General features: G+C 42.0%; 1 protein-coding gene across 3 annotated transcripts in view; it reads right to left on the bottom strand.

Annotated features, from left to right (window-relative positions):
- raver2 (ribonucleoprotein, PTB-binding 2) overlaps positions 1-26,393 on the bottom strand; it is an 83,066-nt gene that overhangs the window by 51,768 nt on the left and 4,905 nt on the right. For all 3 annotated transcript variants that reach the window (XM_061824497.1, XM_061824496.1, XM_061824498.1), the window contains exon 2: positions 8,533-8,599. In XM_061824497.1, coding sequence (XP_061680481.1) covers positions 8,533-8,599 — 67 coding nt within the window. The remainder of the gene's footprint in view (positions 1-8,532; positions 8,600-26,393) is intronic.

Consider the following 26,393-nt stretch of genomic DNA (forward strand, 5'->3'; position numbering starts at 1 on the left):
TGTTCTGTTTTTCTCACTGTTTAGTTACTTTCTAACTTCTTCCTTGCTAAAAATTGCTACTTCCTGGTCCACAACATGATCCATTTGTACTTTTCCTTATCCCTCATTTTCATTAGTTAATTATCCTATCCAACCCACTAATGGCACCGGTCAAAACATTTCCATCCTCTATCTTTTCAAACTGGGCGGTCCGCCCCTTAGGGCCAACCATGAACACTTTCCGTTATTAAGTGGGAGCTCATTTTACGACCAAGCACACAAGCCCACACCTGCCACTGAAATAACAATAAATGAAATGATGAAAGTTGTTACATTTTGGCATTTGCAAATTGAGCTTTTTGTTTATTCTTGGTGGCTTGATAAACTCGCCAGTGTAATTTTTCAACCGTAAAAGTGAACACTGCAGTGACTTTTGATTATTGTAAAGTAAGCCTTTAGATATTTATAGAAAACCTGTGTGTGTTTCATCTCCAAAAGAGGGGACTGCTGCAAAAAATGTTGGGAACCACTGATCTACCCTGCATGTATCCTTCCCATCGCTATCTCTCCAACTGCCCTAGATGTGTAGCTACTTCTCTGCCTCTTTACAACCTGTCTTACTAGTTAACAGATACTGCATCCTGTGTTTTGGCCTTTGCCTTATCCACTGTACCTTGACTTTACAGTGCATCTTCCCTCATGGTGTATCTCCCTGTATTCTTGTCTTCTACCCCCAGTCCTCTCAATCTCCTATTCTTAGCTATCCTCTTTGATAATTAGAAATGAATAATTAAAACTTGTTATATTAAGGTTCGATGTGTATTTGCACCATACAGCAGTCTGAACAATACATTGGCTAGATTTTCACTTAAAGGTTGCCATCAAAAAAGCCATTAGAAACTGTCAAAAAGCAACATTCATGTCATCAAATTCCGGCGACTCATATTGCACAACAAAAAATATATATATTTGCTTATGGTGTGAAAACAGTGGAAAGAACAAATATGAGAACAATAGCAGTTAAGATACTGGTTGATGGATAAAAAAATAAAGTAAAGACTTTAAAGAAGAATAATATGCAAAGAAAGTTTTCATGTAAAATCAGTGAGCTGAAAGCATTAACACATAGAAAGAAGAATATTGCAGACAAAACAGTTGTACCACTGATAGTCGTGCGTGTATTAGGATGGTGGGTGATGCAATGCAGCCACAAGAGCCTCGAGCACAACCACAAATGGAAACGTGGGGATATGAACATATGCACAGCATGGCATACTGAAACATGCACATTAGCACTGAAAGGCGCACTGCAGGACACTTTAAAAAGGACAGACATAAACACTCCCATCATTATGGCCTAATAAGTCCAACCGCAGAGGCTGATCATGAACAGATATGGTCATGAGGTGAAGAACCATCCCAAAGCTTCTGTGAGAACTCCATTTCAGTGAGATTAAATATTTGCTCACTGGTTTAACTGCAAGCAGACTGAAATAAAAAGATTTATGCTTCAATGTGAAGGGGTTAAAAAAAAAAAATATATATATATATATATATATATTTGATTAAAAAAAAAGATTAAAGTGCCAGCTGGCTTTGGACGAGAAGAGGGCACTAACTGGAATTGTGACCAATTAATGACACCACTCGTAAATTATAGAGACTATCAATACTCAGACACACACTTAACCTAATGCCTAGATTAGATTACAAAACAAATTTGGTCTTTCACAATTGCACTGTGTCAAACAACTGCGTTAAAATGCAGAGATGAGACTATGCAGAGTTCTCAGTTTAAGACGGTCTCGACCTAAGACGTTTCGACTTTACGACACCCGAGTCTTGTCCGCCACTATGGTCCCAGCACCATAGTGTTTCTGCTTAGCTCATGCATATGGCTTATCTGTGTTTGTGCGCTGGGAGTTTATTTGCCCTTTTTGCCCACCTTTTTACACATTATGGCCCAAAAGAAAAAAGATCGGGGGTTTTGACTGTGGAACCGAAGCACATCATTAAAAAAAAAAGATGGAGAAAGGATTTACACCGACAGACATGACGTACACAAAGACCGTGGCAATTATTATTAATGACAAAGCCCGTATTTTAGAGAAGGGTTTCACCCCTATGAGGGATACAGAGATCACGAAGCAATTTTTTTGTCAAGAAAAAAAAAACGAAGCAACGTTCTTCGATCATTGCCGAGAAGGTAAGATTACTTACATTATGGATCGAGGATCAGCATCAACATAGGCTTAATATCAGCCTCATGTTCATTAAGGGAAAAGGCACGGAGGAATTTACCGCAAGCAATGGCTACCTGCCCTTGCTTACTTAGCAATAGCTGAGTGCAGCCTGACTTCATTTCTCACCATTCCAGCCTCCCTTCCCTAATACTAAGTGACACTTCTTATATAGTTTTTTATTTTAATGTATTTTAGTTTTTTTACATGAAGTACCAATACTCATCCATTTCTGAGTCACTCATCCTTACGAGGTTCACGGGAATGCAGAAGCCAATCCCAGCGGTCATTGAAAATTTTTACCTTGACGGTGAAATCCGACTTAAAGTGGGCCTGTTATGAAATTGATGATTTTTGGTATATTCTTAATGAAAAACCCACAGCTCATATGATCCCATGTGTTTTTTCACCACAAAACATGATTTTGACGTACACAGCTTTTTGTAACTCACGCCATGAAAATCCTCTCAGGGATTTGTTTTCGAGAAGAAGCAGGAAGTTTTACCTCCGGGAAGGTAGCTTAGTGTTCCTTTGTGTTAGCCAAAATGCCGGCTCGTTGCATTGCTCGACATTGTTTGAACACTCGGGAGGATGGTATTTACCCTTCATAAGTTTGCAAGAGAACCGGTTCGTCGTGAAAAATGGATTGCATGGGTGCAGAGGACGAGAGCTCCGTGGGTTCCAAATAGCAGGTAGGTGTGTACACAGCTACTAAAAAAAATAATAGTTTGGGGCGGACCACGTAATCGGTCTCTCTCATAACATAACAAAAGATCCGCGTATGAAATTTGTCGATGTGCGCGTCGTCCAGCCAACAATGTCTCACTTCGCCTCGTCTTGATTGTGTTCATCGCGTACTGCGGTGGCTTTGAACATACCCCTAAAACCAGCATGGTCTCGGCTCCACCTCCTCCTCATATGCCACCACGGCGCCGAAAATCACCCGCACCGGCTGAGCCGCCGCGTTCGGCGGTCACAGCTTCTGCGAAGGCTGCGCGTCGGGGGCGGCTCTGAAGAACCCAGCCGAGAATGCGTTACTCATTCGCGTGCGCGCATAAAGCGCCCCGGCTTGACTGTGTTGCTCAGTACTGCGGTATCTGTGAGCACCCACCTAAAGCAGCACCGCTCGGCTCTGTCATAAGCCACACCGGCCGGATGCGATGACCCGCGGAAGTGGATCGGACGGGGATGCGGTTTGGCCGTGATCGCATATCATCTGAATATGGCTCGAAACAATAGTGTAATATTGCCCCAGTAACTTCACTCGGTTGTGTGGTGTTGTCCTTTTCGAAAAGAGCTTCGGTGTCAGAAGGGGCGTCGGAAAAATCCAAATATCTCTGTTGTTCGGCTTCCATAGTAGCAGGCACTGCGCGTTTTCAACGGCAGAAGTGACGTTGACATCAAGGACAGAGGATGCGACTAATATGGCGACCACTTGGATGACGAGGGACACTCAATTGCGCAACTTTGCGCTCACATTTATTTTTTCGTATAGACATTGAAGTGAATACTGTTATATGTATTTTTCATTACAATATGTATTTTAGAATGTTTATAGGGATGACAGCCCCACTTTAAGTCGAAATTCAAGTTAAGTCGCGACTGTGGGAACAGATCTCAGTCGTAGACCGAGGACTCCCAGTATCTGTAATTCTCACTGATAACACCCAAGGCTGATTCCCTCCTGAGCGCTTCAGTAAAATAAATAAAACATTTAAAAATCACTTACAAATAATCCCTCCTTACAGAAGCATATTACTGCCACACCCAAAAAAAAAAAAAAAAAAAAGCTACGGCTATATGCTTCCATTCCTCCTAACAAAATGAAGTCATACGTAAGATCTATAAAAAAATAAAATAAAACTGAAAAACAACAAACTGACACGATCCAAAGAAATTCGAGAACAGTTGAGCAATAGTTATTGATATCAGTCTGAAAAGGGTTATCAAAGTTATTTCTGTAGCTTTATGATCCCAGCAAACGTTAGGGAGAGCCATTGTCCTTACAGGGAAACGTGATGAATCTCTCCAGGAGTGGCCGGCCTAGAAAGATTACATCAAAAGAACAGTAATGACTAATCCAGGAGGTCTTCCCCCTCCACTCTGCCTGTCTCCCTGGATTTTAAATGCACCACACACACACTCATCCGCCCTTTTTTAATGCAATACATACAACCATCTCTGTGGGGTTAGCAGTTAGGCAGTCGTGCCTGGCAGCCCTACTTCCCCCCTGCTTTCCTTCATTCGGCTCACTGGCCATCCAGATTTTAAATACACCACAACACTGGGAGGGCACTGATTCACGGCCAATGACCGCCAGTTGGGGACCTGGCAGTATTGTAACGTTTTAACTTAGTTGCATGGCTGGTATCCTGAGGCTTCCTTGTGTTTCCCCCCTTTTATACTCCTGTTTTTTCGATTTCTATAATTTACTTAGTTGCCACCACACTTCAGTTGTATAGCCAGGGTCATGACTGTTGTCCTGCATGGTTCTCCTATCCTTGTCCTATCCTTCCATCACAGGGTATAGCGCCACAGTCTCATGCACCATCCTTATTTTATGTTCCCTTGTTGTAGATCCATCCTGTTAACAAATCGCGCTGGCCTCTCTCTCCCCACTCTAAAATTCTGTTCTGTTGAATTGATGGACTCTGATTCTCAGTTAACTTCAATTATAATACTAAGAAAACATAAAGAAAGCTTATTAAATCAACTGTTCCGGCATGAAGGAGATGCAGATTCTCCATTCTACTTCATCTTGGAGCCAAACAGGACAAACAGAAAAAAAAAAAAGGAAAACCACTCAATATGTAGAAAGTGAAGGTCTTGTTTTTTTGAGCTCATCATAGCAAAACCACATCCTTGCTTTAATGTATGATTATTGTAGGAATTATATTTTTACCCAGTGGCTCATGACAGAACCCTCCGATTTTCTCATTCTCATATAAACCGCTTTCACACTGCATTCCTGCAAAATTGTCACAACAGAGGTATGACAATCAAGTCGGGATTTATTCAACTTTCCCGTTCTAACTCAAATTGCCGAAGTGCAGGTTCATTGTGACATGTCCCATTATGATCGTGAGATGTGTGGTGATGTCGGTGCGAAAGCGACAAATGCTTTCAACCCAGGGCAATGTGGCCGGTAAGTGTTGCGTGTTGAACTCTGGTAGCAACTGGTAACGTTCTGCCTTGGTTTCGTCTCTGATACGGTGTCAGTAACTTACAAATTTCTAGGTCAATGTCAAACCCCTATCCCACAGGACATTGTGTATGGAAAAAGATGGAATGAAATATAGATGGCCAGTGTGTTAGGAGCCACAGAGATCCAATGATGTTCTCAAATGTTTTCTGCAATGAAGGTCCTTGATTTGAATTGAGTGGCGCTTCATTGAAGTAAAACAAGAGGGGAAAAGAAACTAAAGTAAATTCAGGACAAGAAGTTTTTTTGTTTTAAGGAAATAAATATAATAATTATTAAGCCACTACCTTCCACCACCAAAAGATCCAAACCAGCACCAGTAACTCAACCGAACGAGCTGGTGTTTATTCATTAGGCATTGTGACGACAACTCAGATCTTTATTTATCTCCTATTATAAGTGTTGTCATAGTGCTGTGGTGGCTAAAAATAGTTGCTCTAAGAATTCCCTGGAAGGGAAAACTCTTTTTAAGGGCAACGAGTCTGTGAGTGTTCATGCGTGTGTGTCAAACCATTACAGGAAAATGGAAAATCCCAGCCAGAAACACTTTGATTTAGTGATTTTTTTTTTTTAAATAAAATACAATATCCTAATTGATTGGAAATGATGGAATTGTGTGACTGTAAGCAAACTTTGCTCCTTTTTACTTCTTATTTTCTGTCTGACAGAATGTAATCCTCTGATAATGAAACATAATGGCACATTTATGTATGAAATTGACAGTTTAATACAATATATACTGAATGAATTTTTTTTTATAGCAGCACTTGGAAAATGGTCCAACTTTTCCTTCTCAGGCATTCCCATAGGTTTTGTGATTATAAGCGAGAGTCATGGAGATGTGTAAAGTGAGTGCATACACGGCTCCACATACTAAATTAACAATTTGGTGATGTCCCTTCTCCACAAAATAGAACCAGCCAGGGGTGGTGGTGCACAAACATTTTGTTTGCATGGGTGAGTATCTCTTGTTCTGACCACAAGTTGTGCCAAGCTCCCCACAAATGTCTAGTTACAACAGATAAAGTCAAAGTTGCGCATGATCCTCATCTGCAAAGAATACGACAGTTATGATTTCCCTCTCCCTTTACTCCCAGCATGTTTTTCATTGCAGTACGGGTACCCGAAAAAATGAAGTCAAGGCAGCCGCAGCATGTTCTGTTCACAGTTTCTTACTGTGAAATGCTAACTCTCCGGCAACATGCTGAGAGGTCCAACTTCAAAATGAAAGCTGCATGTATTACTTAATTGGAGTTAGGTGGGATAGGCTCCAGCACTCCCATGACCCTTGTGAGGATAAGCGACTATGGAAAATGGATGGATGTCAGTGCCAGGACTTAATGAACCCTTAAAGCCCAAGTGGCATCCCTAAAAACATTCTAAAATAGATATTGTCATGAAAACTACATATAACATTATTCACTTCTATACGAAAAAATAAATGTGAGCGGAGAGCGCGTCATCCACGCGCAAAGTTGCAGAAGTGTCATTCTACGATATCCAAGTGGTCGCCATATTGGCTGCATCCTCCATCCGTGACGTCACCCGGACATTCGCCAATGAAAACCCGCGGTGCACCCTAACTATGGGAGACAAATGCGCCCCCTTCTGACAAGGAAGCTCTTTTCGAAAAGGAGAACACCACACAACCAAGCGAAGTTACCGGGGCAATATTATACTATTGTTTCGAGCCCTCGGGGCAATATTACACTATTTGTTTCGAGCCATATTCAGATGATATGCAATCGCGGCCAAACCGCATCCCCGTCCGATCCACTTCCGCAGCGGAGATGAGCCATCGCGGATGAGCTGGCCGGTGTGGCTTATGACAGAGCCGAGCCGTCCTGCTTTAGGGAGGTGTTCACAGACGCCGCAGTACTGAACAACACAGTCGAGCCGGGGCGCTTTATGCGCAAACGCGGCTGAGTGAGGCATTCTCGGCTGGGTTCTTCAGAGCCGCCCCCGTCCACAAAGCACGACGGGCAGCCTTCGCAGAAGCAGTGACCGCCCTCAGCCGGTGTGGCTGATTTTCAGCGCCGTGGTGGCATATAATGGAGCCGAGCCGTGCTGCTTTTAGGGGGATGTTCACTTGTTGAACACCGTCGAGCCGAGGAGCATTACTGCCTACCTGTTATTTGGAATCCACGAGGTCTTGTCCTCTGCACCCGTGCAATCCATTTTTCACAACGAACCGGGTCTCTTGCAAACTTATGAAAGGTAAATCCATCCTCCTGAATGTTAAAGCATTATCTAGCAATGCAATGAGCCGGCATTTTGGCTAACACGAAGGAACAACGAGCTACCTTCCCGGAGGTAAAACTAATGGAAACAAACGAGTCCACTTGGGGGCACCGCTGTCCTTTACGTCACTTCCTGCTTCTTCTCGAAAACAAATTCCTCGAGAGGATTTTCATGGCGGGAGTTACAAAAAGCTGTATACGTCAAAATCATGTTTTGTGGTGAAAAAACGCATGGGCCCATATTGGCTGACGTTTTTTCATTAATAAAATACTAAAAATCATCCATTTCATGACAGGAGTCCGTTTATGATGCCTGCGCCCCTGGCGGCTGGCTGACTAGGTTGCTGACACTCCTGCAAATGAAGCACTTCCATATGCAGCGTCCGTATTTTAGATGTAAAATATTGCCGACGATCCGTCTCATTTTATCATGGCAGCCAAAATTGTGATCATGATTAAAATTTGAACGATTGTGCAGCCCTGAAATATGGCAACAAATTGGGAAGTTGGCCAACCACACTTGCTTTAAGACTGAGCTTGAGCACACTCCACTGAATAATTATAAATCCTAAAGATAATTTTGGCAGAAACGTACATGATGCATACACGCAACAAAATGATGGATTGAATACTTTGTTTTATGTTCAAATACAAGTGGTAAAACAAGTAAATAAATGATGCAAAAAAGGCCTGTCAAATTTTAATTCATGTTTGTGGATGTTTGTTGGTGTATTAAATATTTTAATACATTGAAATGGAGCAATATAAAATTCCAATGCTAATAGTTTTATGCTACAAATATGCTGTAAGTTGTAAATGTACATTTTTGTAAGTAATAAATACAGATGAGTACATTGTGTGTGAGTTTTACCTGTGCCTTTATTGCGATCAACAAAGCAGTACTTAAGTTCATATTCTTTCAGGATTTCATGGACCTCCTGAAACAGGAGAGAGGAAACATTAGCCACAACCTCATGAACCAAGCAATAAAAAAAAAAGTTTTCAATTAAAATATAATTAGGTGTTTAAAAAAATTAAACACTGCTTGGACGGATAAAGAAAGGTACTTGTTAAAACTGCCAATGAATACACAGGCTCAAATGTATTGCAATATTCTATATCTTGCAAAAAAGGTTTTGCAGATATTGCAACTGTAATTGTAATTATATTAAAAGACTAAAAAGAAGGTTGCCATCACAACAGTGCTTCATTAAATTAATACGTTACATTCTTCTTACAGATATAGATGTATTGCTGGTCGCAGTAGAGCAAAAAACACAAAATGACCATCAGACATATATGGTAGTCATTACAATTGTTTCATAATATTCTTCTGTGTTGTCACGCACTGAAACCTAACCTTTTGGATTGGTGGCTGATTGCCAGTGTGTAACTGGGCTTCACTTCAAAATCAGAGAGAAAGAAATGAAATCTGCAACATAAAAAAAACCTGATATAGTTGCTTTAATGAAAGCAACAATTACACTGTTATGCAGTATATCACTTACATTGACACAAAACAATTGCTTTACACCATTTGAGATTTTTCTAATACGTTTCTGTTTTCAAGCCCAATAACCACAATCCGGCCCACTCACAGCAAAACAAGCATGTTCCAAATCAGGAATGGCCATGTAAGGCAGCCCAGAAAGACCAGCTCAGTGACCCTTGAAAATCAAGCAAAAATGTAACTGAGAAAAGGAGAAGGTATGATCTTTCTATTCAGTGTTGACTGACATGTACTGTCACAAATTTCTAAAAAAAAATGATTTGATTAATTTAGTAAGGTTTCTGTTCAAAGTTTCAAATTCAATTTGTAGTGCATTAAAATATGAATAAATTACAATAAATTGATATAATAAAGGCATGCTTTTACACAAAGTTTTGAGTAGATGAGTTTTGGCCCATTAGGAACTCCATCAATTTGGATTTTAAAATATCAAATACTATTCACTTATGCTATCTTATCTTGTGCTTAAGCGACAACATAGATGAGAGGGATTCAGGCAGCTGCTAGCCAAAAACTCAGCACACAAGTCACTACGGCACTTGGTCATTTTCCATCACACGTCTCTCTTCAGGTAGCTTTAGTTTTTTTCAGCACCTCCTTTGCGACACAAAACTCTTACATGCAAGTCTGGTTTACACTGTACTGCATCTACATTAGTTTTACGATGCAGAAGACACACACAAAAAAAAAACAATACAGTTTAAACATAATATAATGCACATAGTTAACCTTGGATTTTTTTCTGCAGTCAGACTATTTTATTTTATTTTTTTCAACACCCAAAGCAAAAAAACTTGGCACTTCTTTCCTTCTTTTTTTTTTTTCTTTCTTTCATTTCAGTGACAAGATAAAATAGCAGAGATGTGGACTTGAGTCACATATTTGATGACTTTGCAGGTAGACTTGACAATATAAGCTAAGTGACTGGTAACTTGACTTCAACTTGAACACCAATGACTCATGACTTCACTTGGACTTGAAGCCACTGCCTTGAAAAGACTTGCTACTTTTGAGCGACGTTGAGCTACTTTGAACTACAATGAAGAACAACTGTCAACATATACAGAAACAACAAGGACATTTAACATAACAATAAGGATGCTAATTATTGAAAAAAAATCCATATTGTATTGCGGGAATCGTTAAGCTTGATGTCATGTATGCTCGCTTTTGTAAGCATGAGCTTTGTGAGCAGTAATGTAATCAGTTACACAGGAGGCCGGGTGTGTGCTGTTGGACTTCCTATACATAACAGTCTGGTTTAGTCTGAAGTATTCTCAAGAACCAGTTGTACTGTATTTATTTATTGACTTTACTTATCAATCTGAATACAGCTACTAGCATTTACTCAACATGAAACTGCAATCTTCTTTGTGTCCTTATTTTCGGCTCTTTATCACATTCTATTTTATCCCTAGTGTTCCGACTGAGATTCTACAGTTGGAAAAAATTGTACCTTTACTAAAAGATAAACGTGTGTTGGGCTTTTTAAAAAATAATTCCTTATCTGTTTGATACTCACAAAAAATTAAACCAAAATGTATTTAATTTTCTGTTTGAAATCGAAAATGCAATTTCCTGATATATGCACAATGTGAGTTTAAGAAAAATACTATCTAAAATAGGAAACAAATTAGTCAGTCATCCATCCATCCATTTTCTTTGCCACTTATCCTCACGGAGGTCGCGGGGAGTGCTGGAGCCTATCCCAGCTGTGAACGGACAGGAGGCAGGGTACACCCTGAACTGGTTGCCAGCCAATCGCAGGGCATATAGAAATAAACAGCGGCACTCACAATCACACCGAGGCGGAATTTAGTCTACAATGAATGCATGTTTTGGGATGTGGGAGGAAACCAGAGAGCCTGGAGAAAACCCATGCAGGCATGGGAAGAACATGCGGACTCCACACAGACTGTGAGGCCAATGCTTTTCCAGCTGATCCCCCGTGCCGCCTGGTCAGTCATTATTAGGTGAAATGTTTTATTTTCTCGTCTATTCATAGTTGCTCTCATTTCAAGCACACTGTATATTTTGTCTGTATACTTCATCATTCCAATAGAATTGTCAGGGAAATACTAAAACTACTAATTGCATGATAACAGGATGCAAATACTGTACTGAGTTATGACATGTCAGTTTAATCACTTAAGACGTAAAAGTGAGATAAATTAGGTCAAAGCAGAGCCTTTTCATACAAGCTCAATGAAGTTGGGATGTTGTGTTGGACAAACGAAAACAAAATACAATGATTTGCAAATCATGTTCAACCTATATATAATTTAATACACTACAAAGATATTTCATGTTCAAACTTTTGTTTTTAGCAAATAATCATAACATTGAGTTTTATGGCTGCAACGTGTTCCAAAATAGCTGGGAGACGTGGCAAAAAAGACAGAGTTGAGAAATGCTCATCAAACACCTGTTTGGAACTTCCCACAGATGAACAGGCTCATTGGGAACAGGTGGGTACCATGATTGGGTAAAAAAGAAGCTTTCCTGAATTTCTGAGTCATTCGCAAGCAAAGATGGGGTGAGGTTTAACTCTTTACAAACAAGTGCATGAGAAAATAGTAAAACAATTCACGGACCATGTCCCTCAATGTACAATTGCAAGAAATTTAGGGATTTCATCATCTGTTTTCCATAATACAGTGGTACCCCTACTAAGCGCTTTTTACATGTAAATAGCTTAATCCATTCCAAGCACCCCACCACTCACCACCGGCCAAAAACAAAAGTACATAGTGCAAAGAATAATGTCAATTATGTTCATTTACCTTTGGCTTTGGGGAACTTTGCAAAAAGGGTGAGTGACAAGCAAAAGGTATCATGGGGGACAGAGGAGGAGGCAAACATTTGACTGCCGAGAGTAAACATACGTACGAATGTACGCATGCACACAACTTAATTCCACTAAAAATTCTTGGGGCTCATGGTGACGAAAGATGAAAAAATTTGCAAAAACAAACAAAAAAAAAACTAAAAAGTTTTACTTTTCCAATGTGCAACAGCTTGTGATTCGGTGACACTTGAGCGTCCAAGGAACACGAAAAGCATCATGGGTAAAGATTGACATCCTTCCTAGCCAAAGGGATGCCACGAAGATGCTGCAGCGATAGCCAATGGGAGAGCAGCTGTATCCTGCAACACATACCAAGATACAGGATGTGCATCATGGGTAAAGGCTGACATTCCTCCTAGCCAATGGGATGCCTAGAAGATGCTATGGTAGAGTGACATAGAAAACAATATACAGGATGTTTATGTTCGGTGGAATTAGGGGGTTACAGCACCAACCTTTTCCTTTCATATCCTGAAATTTCTTTGCCGAGTAGGCATTTCGTAACCTGAATTTTTTGTTATAAGAGACATTCGTAAGTAGAGTACACTGTACCACAAACTATCCGGAGTGGACGCAAAGTTCAAAACCCAGAATCTGTGATGGTATGGAGCTGTGTTAGTGCCAACGGCATGGGTCACTTACACATCTGTGAAGGTACCGTTAATGCATACAGGTTTTGGAGAAATATATGCTGCCATACAAGCAATGTCCTTTTCATGGACACCCCTGCTTATTACAGCAAGAAAATGCCAAACCACAATCTGCACGTGTTACAGCAGAGTGGCTTTGCAGTAAAAGAGTGTAGGTACTAGACAGGGCTGCCTGCAGTCCAGACCTGTCTCCCATTTACAATGTGTGGTGAATTATGAAATGTAAAATACGACAACGGAGGGCCCAGACTGTTGAACACCTGAAGCTTCAAAGGTTCAACAATTATCCTCCCCATTTCACAAACGTTTATTGAATGTTGTTAAAAGAAAAGATGATGTAACACAGTGATAAACATGACCCTGTCCCAGCTTTATTGGAATGCGTTGCAGCCATAAAAGTTCATGATTATTTGCAAAGGCAATAAAGTTCATCCGTTTGAACATTAAACATTTTGTCTTTGCAGTATTTTCAATTAAATATAGGTTGAACATGATTTACAAATCATTGTATTCTGTTTTTATGTTTAACACAAAGTCCCAACGTCATTGGAATTGAGTTTGTAGAATATTTAAAAACCTACAATCTGTCAATAAAAAGTGTTTAAAATTTTAGAGAAACACAAAAGATAGACTCGTGACGAATACAACATAAGAAATATGACTCACAGCAACAGACTGCAAACCACAATGATTTGACAAGGATTGAAAGAAATGAGGAAACTGGATACAAGCAAACAAACGACAACAAACAACACCTGGACAAGACACGAGTGGCTGGAGGGAACTGACACAACATTAATGAGGTGATGAGAAAGGGGGAAGACATAACCCAAACGAGCAGACAAGACATGAACATGTAACGGGAAAAATTGACAAAACATGACAAACTAAATCTATCCATCCATCCATCATTTCAGAAACTTATCCTCACAAGGGTTGTGGGAATGCAAGGAAAGTCTATCGAAACTATCTTTGGGCAGGTGGTAGGGTACAGCTTGAACTGGTTGCCAGTCAATTGCAGAGCAACAAACTAAATCAGAACATATCATGACATTAACGAATTCATGCTAATCATGAAGTCCTCAAAGTCTCAGATTACTTATATCATTGGTTTTCAGATGTTGTCTCCTTGGGATTTGCATTTTCCTGTTGTTACAAAGTCCAAATAGCCAAAATGGGTGCCCGACCCACTTTTGGGTCCCGACCCAACAGTGAAGTAACACTGATATTGAATGTTATGGCGATTACTGTGGAACTCCAAGACGTGCAACACACAGTACTTAAAGTGTATGGAATGTCTAATTTCTAACGCAAATGAACTTATCTAGACAAAAATATATGTTCAACTGTACCGTAAAATGCTTAACCTTTTTGATGTTTTTACCACAAAATATTAGTGTTTATGAATTAAAGTCCGCAAACTTTGACCTAGTTTCCCATGTCTGGAAAAAATGTGTGTGGCTGACCTCTGACATCACTACAGGTAAACACATCATAATGCAGATAGTTTCTCATACAAGCACGGGCAGATCCATCGCACTGTACAATGAACGGCCGGGTGGTCACGTACCTATTTACTAAATACACGGCGTTTACATAATTTTAAAACAAGACTGAAAACTTTGGTTATACATTTAGGATATCAAAGCCTTTACTCTTTGTCACTTTAAGACTAACTAAACCAAACAAGAAATTCACAAATGCTTACCAGCCTCCAACACGAGGCATATCCTGCTCCCTGCGTGCTCGGCACTTTCTTCATGGTCAGCAATTTCGTCAGCATTCGAACGTATATGCTGTCAAACTGGCTCAAATTGATAACCTTTAACGTCTTTATAAAGCTCGTATTCTTCCCCATCTTCGCGGGACCCTTCAGAAAAGTGTTCATCGCTCGAAATATCGGAAAATTCATCATCGTTTTTACAATGTATTCCAATACTCGGCATTGTTGTCACCGGTTCTGACATCACATTCCAACTCTGCTGTTTGTGCTTCGTTTTTATGGCAAATCCAGTAATGTGGGATAATTTTTTTGTCGATAATCAAAAAATGAAAATATTTCCAGATTTCAGATTTGAATTCTACATAAAAAACTGTGTAATATTAGCAAAAAGGTGCATTGAGGACCTTCCATACACTGTAACGGCCCACATTAAGACAATAGTCGTTTAATTTTTATTCCATGGTATTACGGTACGGTATTATTCAGAATACTGTAGTATTTTGAATAGTTCTGGCAGAATATATTCTTTGTGAATTATTTTGGGGTTTAGTTTTTCCTTAAAGCAAGGCTGCTATGTGGCCATCAGTGGGCCACCAGGAGGCATGAGAACATACACCCGTATGTGGGGGGAGGGCAGGGTCGGGCTGGGGAGGACACTCGGGCAAGTGTCCCGGCATGCTGGCCTGCGCTCTGGCCTGCCATCCCTTTCTCCCACGAATTTTTAATGCATTAAACACTGTCCTTTCACACAATTTTAGGGTCCGCTAGTTGACCTCGGTGAGGGTGAAGATTGTGTGTTAGTATTGCCCTGTGACTGTCTCGCCTCACCCCCACCATTTTCTCCAATTTTAATCCGTGACACTCCACCAAAAACAATCACGGTACAGGGATAATGAGCCCCAGTTGGGGACCTGGTCACCATAGTAATAATGTAGGTGGTGGGTTTTTACATTTCTCTTGGCTTGCCTCCTGGGGCCTGCACCCTCCCCTTCTGGTTGTCAGGCCCCTCTCTCTCCTCTCTTGGTGCCCTTACCCATCCTTGCTCACGACGGGCACTTGACTATGATCGATTTTAGGTGGTTGCTGGCTCCTCCGTTGGGCCCTGTCAGTGGGCGGGGCCCTATTGCTTTCCGAGGGTGATTGAGACAATAACAGTGGGGGTGCTTCCTGGGTGTGGGTGTGGTCATTTTCCAGTGATTGTGCTCCTCCTTTTGGGACTGGTCGCGCACTTTGGTCGGGCTCAGGACCTTCCCGTGTCCTGGTGGGGTGTGGGATGGGGTCGGTGGCGTCCCCCTGGTTGGGTACCTGCTTGACTGGCTCATTTCCTCGCTCCTCTCTTTGTGGGTGGGGTTGGGGGGGTAAGCCTTCCTCGATGTGCCGCCTCAGCAACAACATAAACCATTTGACTAACATGCATATAATGTGGTTTTCATTCACTAATAAGTTCAATAGACACACTACAGGCTTTAATTGTTTTACGATCAAAAACAACAACACGTTACACTAACATAACTCACAGGTTCTTACAGGTGCTTACACAATACCTACCGCACCACTTGTTAATAGCACTGCCTCGATCATTTTCCCCTTTTTCTGTCCTCTTGGTTAGTTACTGCATATCCTCACACCCCCAATCTACAAATAACTGTTATAATGTTATCCATCCATCCATCCATTTTCTGAGCCACTTATCCTCACAAGAGTCGCAGGCATCCTGGAGCCTATCCCAGCTGTCATTGGGTACACCCTGAACTGGTTGTCTGTCAATCACAGGAGACATGGACATAGACAACAACACTTGGGCCCAATTTAGAGTCTCCAATCAATGCATGTTTCTGGGATGTGGGAGGAAAACGGAGTGCCCAGAGAAAACCCACACAAAAACCCAGAACTTGCAAACTCCACATAGGCAGTGCCGGGATTTGAGCCCAGTCCTCAGAACTATGAGGTCACTAGCGCTAGTGTGCCGCCTGTTGTAATGTTACTTGTGTTCAAATATCTAGACACTATTGTTGTGCTGTGGTTCTCACCCCTAATCACCTTCTTCCCACTTTCCCTCTGTCTGTCCCCTCAAAGCCTTTTCTGTCTAGGTACATTTTCAATAAACATTATTTATTAAAAAAAAAAGTTACTGTTGTTGTAGTGCTATATTCACCTGACTTTGAGGCAGCCAGCGTGGGTTCAGTTCCCACTCAGTGACGGCATATATATGTGCCCTATGACTGGCAACCAGTTCAGGGTGTAAGCAGAGTGGAAGAAAGAAATCCCTGATTGTTACACACTGTTTTTTACACCGTGAGGCCTCGTAGCCAAACCTTTACCAGCAGACCTAATAGCTGTGTTGTACCCCTTTCTTGCAAACAAAGCTATTTTGACATTCCTCCCATTTTCCATAACGTATGTCTGTGAGGTGAGCTTTTCAAGCATGACTACTATAAAATGTCAAACCAGAGAGAGACAAAGCTGTTGAGGAAAAGCTTCATGGATGTCTTTCATCGATTCCTGCTAGAATATCAGCTCTTTGTTCATCCAAAAAAGCCCAGGTGTCTCACTGAGTGAATAAAATATGATTATTAAATGTATTTTGTTTGTGTTTGTTTAATATCTATTCACTGTGCTTTAGTGAGAAGGACTGTATATTGCTAATATAAGCAACAGATTCATTTTTACATTTTTTTGCTGGTGGTGTGCCGTGGGATTTTTTTGAATGAAAAAAAGCGTGCCTTGGCTCAAAAAAGGTTGAAAAACACTGTACTGTACTAGGGTAGAAATAGCCATTCGCCTGCTGGATTGTAAAGAGAGCAGGACTTTAAATTAAACAGTGCTTATTTGGTGCAGTGTTTAATTGGGAAACAAAATGAGGTGGTTCACCGATAAGAACCTTTTAAGAATAACCTTTCAATATACAGTAAAAGATGTGAAAAAACTGAGCAAACTGGCAGTGAAGCTTTCAACCATTAAAGTTAAGTAGCCTCTTGTCGTGGTTCATGATGAAACACCAAAGCAGCGAGTGGAGCTTAATATACATCAATAAGTACAGTTCACCATCCATTAGAACCATTTTTATAAGATTGGTGGTATATAACGGTCACACAAACCATTAAACACATTACTAAAATTTCAGATTAAGTGTTCTTCTCTTAGAAATGGCCACTTGCATAAACGGATTGAAAACATGATAAAACAATGTTGCAAAAGCAGTTCCTGTAGCTATAAACAATTTTTTATGATAAATGGTTCCGTGGTTATAGGTTTTTAGAAGTGTTGTCCCAATTTTAAAATTTTTATGCAGGATAACCAGATGCACCCAAGTGCCATGTACTGAGGTACCAGTTACAGTAAAGCAAACAAAACGTGACTTTTATATGGTCGCTGGATTCAGCAATTTATTGGTACTATATATATGTAACTAAGTAATCTTTTTGGAGCAATGTGTAAAGTGCCCACAATTCTAGTGGAATTTTCTAAAAAAAAAAAAAAAAAAGAGAGAGAGAAATAATAAAATATGGGGCGGCAGGGTAGATCAGTTAGAAAGCGTTGGCCTCACAGTTTTGAGGTCCAGGGTTCAAACCCGGACCCGCCTGTGTGCAATTTGGATGTTGTCCCCGTGCCTGCGTGGGTTTTCTCAGAGGCTCCCACATCCCAAAAATATGCAACATTAATTGGACACTCTGTGATTGTGAGAGCTGCTGTTGGTCTCGATGTGCCCTGCAATTGGCTGACAACCAGTTCAGGGTGTACCTTGCCTCCTGTCCGATGACAGCTGGGATAGGCTCCAGCACGCCCCGCGACCCTTGTGAGGATAAGCAACTAAGAAAATATGGAACACCACAGCTGTACAGCATTGGCCTCACAGTTCTGAAGACTGAAGTTCAAATCCCCCCCCCATACATGACCCTCGTGAACAAGCAGCTCAGAAAATGGATGGATGAAAAGAAAATATGGAAGAAGCTCTACAAATTCCTTCTCCATGACAAACAAATTCACGAACCAAATAATTGACCACACCGGCCTTCTCCCAAATAATGTTCCATTTGAGCTATTTAAGTCAAGCTTTTAGGGCAAGTGAAACTGACTGAAATTCATTCATTCATTTTCTAAGCCGCTTATCCTAACGAGGGTCGCAGGAGTGCTGAATTTATTTTTCCCATCCTGTTTACAATTAGTGCTTTGTCTTCTGTCTATGTTTCTCTCTGCCCTCTAAAAACCTTATTCTGTTCGAATGACTGATTCTGATTGTCAATAAACATCAATTATAATAGTAAGAAACCAAGGCAGCACATTAAAATCTCCACTGTAACACAGTAAAACTGTTCCGGTATAAAAGGGATACAGATTCTCCATTCTGCCTGATTTAACAGCTGAAGAGGACAAAAAAAAAAAGAAAGAGAATTTGTTCCCTAAGTAGCAAACGAAATGAGAAGGTTGAGGGTGCCTGTAGACTTCCATGCAAGGATGACGACGATGTCAGAAAATGGGGCCTCTCGGGGTAAGTATTTGACATTCCTCCTCAATTTAGTTCTGGAGATTCAGCCACTTAATATTGAAAAAGTTTTGCGTCAATGAGTTTTATGGTAATTATTCAACACAGAAACTTGTGATTTTGCAAGCAGATGTGACTTTCACCGTCAGCAGAGTCCTATTCAGTACAGTCTGGAGGGGACAATACGCACTTCCGGACGAAGGGTTTTCGGTATGTGATTTACTTTGCATTGATGCTGTCTGTGTGCGTGCCTGTTGAGCGCTCACCCACTCACTGCTGTAAGTTGTTATGCCTTCAAAGTGTCACTCATGGACGTGCTAAAACATAAGACCACTTACGCGGGTGGAGCATTTAAAAGGACGAACATTTGAAGAAATCTGTTGTGTTGATTAATATTGGTTGCACCATTAAATATAACTGAGAAAGTAAAAATTACAAATATTTTAGTTGAAACATCTCATACTTTTGAAGGAAATAAAAACAATTTGACCAAGCTTTTCCTGTGCTCATCTTTGATATTTCATCTAAAACTCTCTCAGCTTCTGTATTTATTGTATCATGACCTGATGGGTGAACTGTTCTTTCAATAACAGATGAGAATTTCTTCTTCTTCTTTCCTTTCGGCTTGTCTCGTTAGGGGTTGCTACAGCGTGTCAACTCAGATGAACGCATATTTGTTTGGCACAGTTCTACGCCGGTTCCACCCCCTCTAAATTTAGCCGGGGAGAGAAGCTTACAGCACCTGGTATTCCCACTCACAATCACACCTAAGGGCAATTTATTGTCTCCAATTCATCTTCCTAAAAATATGATGAAAAATTGAAATCAGCAATGGCGAGATATGCTGAGAGCAAATGAGGTTATACTTTTTTAGTCTAATTTGAAAGCCGCGCTGACCAGATTTTATACAGACGATATCACACAAACGCTTACGCCAATAAGACACAAAGCTATTTCTCGAAAATCCACATTTCTAAATTTTGGGTGTATAGCTCTCAGGTTGAAGTATCATTTTGTGGAAATCTTGTCACTGCCAATTCCATCACTTCTTCAGTTTGCACTGTTCTCCCAAACGTTTCATGGTGAAACCCCGCTTTTAAATACAGTGATGTCCACCACTTTACACCTGTTACCAACAGCATAAACAAGAATGCAGCCCTATGGGGGCACAAACCAGTGCAATCTGTAGGCCGGTCCCAAGCCCGGATAAATGCAGAGGGTTGCGTCAGGAAGGGCATCCGGCGTAAAAACTGTGCCAAACAAATATGAGCGTTCATCTAAAGAATCCCATACCGGATCGGTCGTGGCCCGGGTTAACAACGCCCGCCCCCGGCACTGCTAACCTGCAGGGCGTCGGTGGAAATTCAGCTACTGTGGGTCGAAGACAAAGAAGAGGAGGAAACCGGATCCAGCGTCAGAAGAAAAAAAGGAATGCACAGAGCCTACAACTGAGTGTAGGGACTTTGAATGTTGGGACTATGACAGGAAAAGCTCAGGAGTTGGTTGACATGATGATTAGGAGAAAGGTTGATATTCTGTGCATCCAAGAGAGCAGGTGGAAAGGTAGTAAGGCTAGAAGTTTGGGAGCAGGGTTTAAATTATTCTACCACGGAGTAGATGGGAAGAGAAATGGAGTAGGGGTTATTTTAAAGGAAGAGCTGGCTAAGAATGTCTTGGAGGTGAAAAGAGTATCAGATCGAGTGATGAGACTAAAATTTGAAATTGAGGGTGTTATGTATAATGTGGTTAGCGGCTATGCACCACAGGTAGGATGTGACCTAGAGTTGAAAGAGAAATTCTGGAAGGAACTAGATGAAGTAGTTCTGAGCATCCCAGACAGCGAGAGAGTTGTGATTGGTGCAGATTGTAATGGACATATTGGTAAAGGAAACAGGGGCGATGAAGAAGTGATGGGTAAGTACGGCATCCAGGAAAGGAACTTTGAAGGGCAGATGGTGGTGGACTTTGCAAAAAGGATGGAGATGGCTGTAGTGAACACTTATTTCCAAAAGAGGGAGGAACATATAGTGACCTACAAGAGCGGCGGTAGAACCACGCAGGTAGATTATATTTTGTGCAGACGATGTAATCTGAAGGAGGTTACTGACTGTAAAGTAGTGGTAGGGGAGAGTGTAGCGCGACAGCATAGGATGGTAGTATGTAGGATGATTCTGGTGGTGGGTAGGAAGATTAAGAAGACAAAGGTAGAGCAGAGAACCATGTGGTGGAAGCTGAGAAAGGAAGAATGTTGTGCGGCCTTCCGGAAAGAGGTGAGACAGGCTCTCGATGGACAACCGAAGCTCCTGGAAGACTGGACGACGACAGCCAAGATGATCAGAGAGACAGGCAGGAGAGTACTTGGTGTGTCATCTGGTAGGAAAGGGGAGAAGGAGACTTGGTGGTGGAACCCCAAAATACAGGGAGTCATACAAGGAAAGAGATTAGCGAAGAAGAAGTGGGATACTGAGAGGACTGAGGAGAGGCGAAAGGAGTACATCGAGATGCGACGTAGGGAAAAGGTAGAGGTGGCAAAGGCTAAACAAGAGGCATATGAAGACATGTACACCAGGTTGGACACGAAAGAAGGAGAAAAGGATCTCTACAGGTTGGCCAGACAGAGGGATAGAGATGGGAAGGATGTGCAGCAGGTTAGGCTGATTAAGGATAGAGATGGAAATGTGTTGACTGGTGCCGGTAGTGTGCTAAATAGATGGAAAGAATACTTTGAGAAGTTGATGAATGAAGAAAATGAGAGAGAAGGAAGAGTTGAAGAGGCAAGAGTGAAGGACCAGGAAGTGGAAATGATTACTAAGGGGGAAGTCAGAAAGGCATTACAAAGGATGAAAAATGGGAAGGCAGTTGGTCCTGATGACATACCGGTAGAGGTATGGAAGCAATTTGGAGAGATGGCTGTGGAGTTTTTGACCAACTTATTCAACAGAATACTAGCGGGCGAAAAGATGCCTGATGAATGGAGGAAAAGTGTTCTAGTTCCCATTTTTAAGAACAAAGGGGATGTTCAGAGCTGTTGGAACTATAGAGGAATAAAGTTGATGAGCCACACAATGAAGTTATGGGAAAGAGTAGTGGAGGCTAGACTCAGGTCAGAAGTAAGTATCTGCGAGCAACAGTATGGTTTCATGCCTAGAAAGAGTACCACAGATGCATTATTTGCCTTGAGGATGCTCGTGGAAAAGTACAGAGAAGGTCAGAAGGAGCTACATTGTGTCTTTATGGATCTAGAGAAAGCCTATGACAGAGTACCAAGAGAGGAACTGTGGTACTGCATGCGTAAGTCTGGTGTGGCAGAGAAGTATGTTAAAATAGTACAGGACATGTATGATGGCAGCAGAACAATGGTGAGGTGTGCCTTAGGTGTGACAGAGGAATTTAAGGTGGAGGTGGGACTGCATCAGGGATCAGCTCTGAGCCCCTTCCTGTTTGCAGTGGTAATGGATAGGCTGACAGATGAGGTTAGACTGGAATCCCCTTGGACCATGATGTTCGCAGATGATATTGTCATATGCAGTGAAAGCAGGGAGCATGCAGAGGAACAATTGGAAAGATGGAGACATGCACTGGAAAGGAGAGGAATGAAGATTAGCCGAAGTAAAACAGAATATATGTGCGTGAATGAGAAAAGTAGAGGGGGAAGAGTGAGGCTACAGGGAGAAGAGATAGCGAGGGTGGATGACTTCAAATACTTGGGGTCAACAATACAGAGCAATGGAGAGTGTGGTCAGGAAGTGAAGAAACGGGTCCAAGCAGGTTGGAACAGCTGGCGAAAGGTGTCTGGTGTGTTATGTGACAGAAGAGTGTCTGCTAGGATGAAGGGCAAAGTTTACAAAACAGTGGTGAGGCCGGCCATGATGTACGGATTAGAGACAGTGGCACTGAAGAAACAACAGGAATCTGAACTGGAGGTGGCAGAAATGAAGATGTTGAGGTTCTCGCTCGGAGTGACCAGGTTGGATAGGATTAGAAATGAGCTCATTAGAGGGACAGCCAAAGCTGGATGTTTTGGAGACAAGATTCGAGAGAGCAGACTTCGATGGTTTGGACATGTTCAGAGGCGAGAGAGTGAGTATATTGGTAGAAGGATGCTGAGGATGGAGCTCCCAGGCAAAAGAGCGAGAGGAAGACCAAAGAGAAGGTTTATGGATGTGGTGAGGGAAGACATGAGGGCAGTTGGGGTTAGAGAGGAAGATGCAGGAGATAGGCTAAGATGGCAAAAGATGACACGCTGTGGCGACCCCTAACGGGACAAGCCGAAAGGAAAAGAAGAAGACCAACAGCATAAACAATCTATTACAGTTTTGGGCCCGTTATTTGGCAGTATCTGTAGACAACTTCAGTGTCTCAGGTAGTGCAGATCCTGCAGAATACCATATTTGTATACGAGGATGGACCAGCGTACGGGAAGACCAGGGATATCCCCAGTGGGACTGGGGATGGATATTAAGACAGACCAGAGTTGAGATTGACAAGAAATGAAAAGGTGGTGGTGGGAAGTTGAAGGAGAAAAAAAAAAAGAAAAGAGAAATTCCTTGAGGAAAGTGGGAGTCATCAGAAGCTTATTTGGCGGTTGTTGGAGTTTGGCCACCGCCACACAGGAGACAGTTGCCAGCACAAGCCGCGGTGAGTCTGCCCCTCAAAAGCTGAATATCACCAAACACCAAAACATCTAGGGATATAACAGTAAGTTATATTTGAAACTTTGTGTTGGTTTAGGTAAAAAAAAAATATTTGGCTAACATTACTTTTCTTGCTAATGGCACCCAGTGCCTACTATAACCTCCTTGTGTTGGCCTTCATTTGACAGAGTTCGAAATTAGCATCGTTCAATAACCAGAAATGTTCTATGATTGTCAGCCTGCTTACTGATAGCTATTTTCTGGTTGAAATCAAGCTTTCACACTCCTTGAGCTGACTCTGCCTCTAAATGAATATAATTGAATATTCCATTTATCTTAAGTCAGGCTGTCTTGGAAATAAAGTTAGTGTGCATGATGTGAATATCTCTTGAAGATGGATATTTGATAAATTCTGTGGCATTATTGTGGATGTGTCTACCTTAAAACCAAAGTGTCATCCCTATAAACATTCTAAAATTGATATTGTAATGAAAAATACATATAACATTATTCAGTTTAATGTCTATACGAAAAAATAAATGTGAGCGGAGAGCGAGTCATCCATGCGCAAAGTTGTAGTAGTGTCATTCTATGATATCTAAGTAGTCGCCATATTGGCTGCATCCTCTGTCGGTGACGTCACCCGGACATTCGCCAATGAAAACACGTGATGCACCCTAACTATGGGAGACGAACACGCCCCTTCTGACACCGAACCTCTTTTAGAAAAGGAGAACACCACACAGCCGAGTGAAGTTACCGAGGCAATATTACACTATTGTTTCGAGCCCTCGGGGCAAAATTACACTATTGTTTCGAGCCATATTCAGATGATATGCAATCGCGCCCAAACCGCATCCCCGTCCGATCCACTTCCGCAGCGGAGATGAGCCATCGCGGATGAGCTGGCCGGTGTGGCTTATGACAGAGCCGAGCCATCCTGCTTTAGGGAGGTGTTCACAGACGCCGCAGTACTGAGCAACACAGTCGAGCCGGGGCGTTTTATGCGCGCAAGCGAATGTGTAACGCATTCTCGGCTGGGTTCTTCAGAGCCGCCCCCGACACGCAGCCTTTGCAGAAGCTGTGACCGCCGAACGCGGCGCCTCAGCCGGTGCGGCTGATTTTCGCCGTCGTGGTGGCATATAAGGAGGAGGTGGAGCCGAGACCATGCTGGTTTTAGGGGTATGTTCAAATCCACAGCAGTACCCGATCAACACAATCAAGACGAGGCTGAGCGAGACATTGTTGGCTGGGCGACGCGCACATCAACACATTTCATACGCGGATCATCCGTGGCGGAGATGAGCCATCGCGGCTCATCGCAGCCGGCCGGTGTGGCTTATGACGGATCCGAGCCGTCCTGCTTTAGGGGGTTGTTCACAGCCGCCGCAGTACGCGATGAACAACACTGTCAAGCCAGGGCGCTTTACTGCATTGTGGTCGCAGGCGGCTGAGTGAGGCAGAGCCGGGCCGTGCTGCTTTAGGGGGTTGTTCATAGACGCCGCAGTACACGATGAACAACACCGTCGAGCCGGGGCGCTTTACTGCGCGCACACAGCTGAGTGAGGCATTCTCGGATGGGTTCTTCAGAGCCGCCGCCATCCGCAAAGCCCAACGCCCAGCCTTCGCATAAGCTGTGCCCGCCAAACCCGGCGCCTCAGCCAGTGTGGCTCATTTTTGGCGCCATTGTGGCGTATAATGGAGCCAATCCATGCTGCTTTAGGGGGTTGTTTATAGCCACTGCAGTACACGATGAACAACACCGTCGAGATGGGGCGCTTTACTGCGCGCACGCGGCTGAGAGAGGCATTCTTGGCTGGGTTCTTCAGAGCCGCCGCCATCCGTGAGCCCGAAGCGCAGCACGACGCCGTCCAACGCGCACATCGACATATTTCGTACACGGATCCTTTGTTACGTTATGAGAGACCGATTACGTGGTCCACCCCAAACTATTTTTTTTAGTAACTGTATACACACCTACCTGTTATTTGGAACCCACAAAGCTCTTGTCCTCTGCACCCGTGCAATCCATTTTTCACGACGAACTGGGTCTCTTGCAAAACTTATGAAGGATAAATCCATCCTCCCGAGTGTTCAAGCAATGTCCAGCAATGCAACGACCCGGCATTTTGACTAACACGAAGGAACAACGAGCTACCTTCCCGGAGGTAAAACTAATGGAAACAAAAAAGTCCACTTGAGGGCGGTCCTGCCATGTACGTCACTTCCTGCTTCTTCTCGAAAACAAATCCCTCGAGAAGATTTTCACGTTTTGTGGTGAAAAAACGCACTGGCCCATATTGGCTGCCGTTTTTTCATTAATAACATTCTAAAAATCACCCATTTCATGACAGTAGCCCTTTAAGGAAGTCAAATATCCTTAAGCCATCATACTGTACTACAGCTAATCTTTTAATGTTGTTTCACTAGTTAAATATATATTTACCAATACTAATTAGGGCTGAACATTCCATTTTCCAAGCCGACAATTTTGAATAATAATCCAATTGCATTTTTTATTCTTCAGTATTGTAATTTTAAAAATTTAATATTGAAAAAAATTTGCAAGGTCCTCTTCCTGTGTATTTTTTAATATATGTTAAGCAATAAATTCATCTGTATTACAAGAAACTACCAAATTTATTATACATAAATCGTTTGGTCTTCTAGGTTTGACTTACACAAAAATAAAGGAAAATGTATCATGAATCAATTAGACTCGTTAACTGACTAAACGCTGACATTAAGGCGTTCACTATGACAGCTTTGCAAAATTCTACCAAACAAGTGTAGCCTAAACATACTGTAAGCCAGTCAAACAACAACAATGCAAAAAAAATCAAAAAGTGGCTTATGACGTTGACATGACTCAAATTTTCATATT

Source organism: Syngnathoides biaculeatus, chromosome 7, assembly GCF_019802595.1.
Source record: "Syngnathoides biaculeatus isolate LvHL_M chromosome 7, ASM1980259v1, whole genome shotgun sequence".
Lineage (NCBI taxonomy): Eukaryota > Metazoa > Chordata > Actinopteri > Syngnathiformes > Syngnathidae > Syngnathoides > Syngnathoides biaculeatus.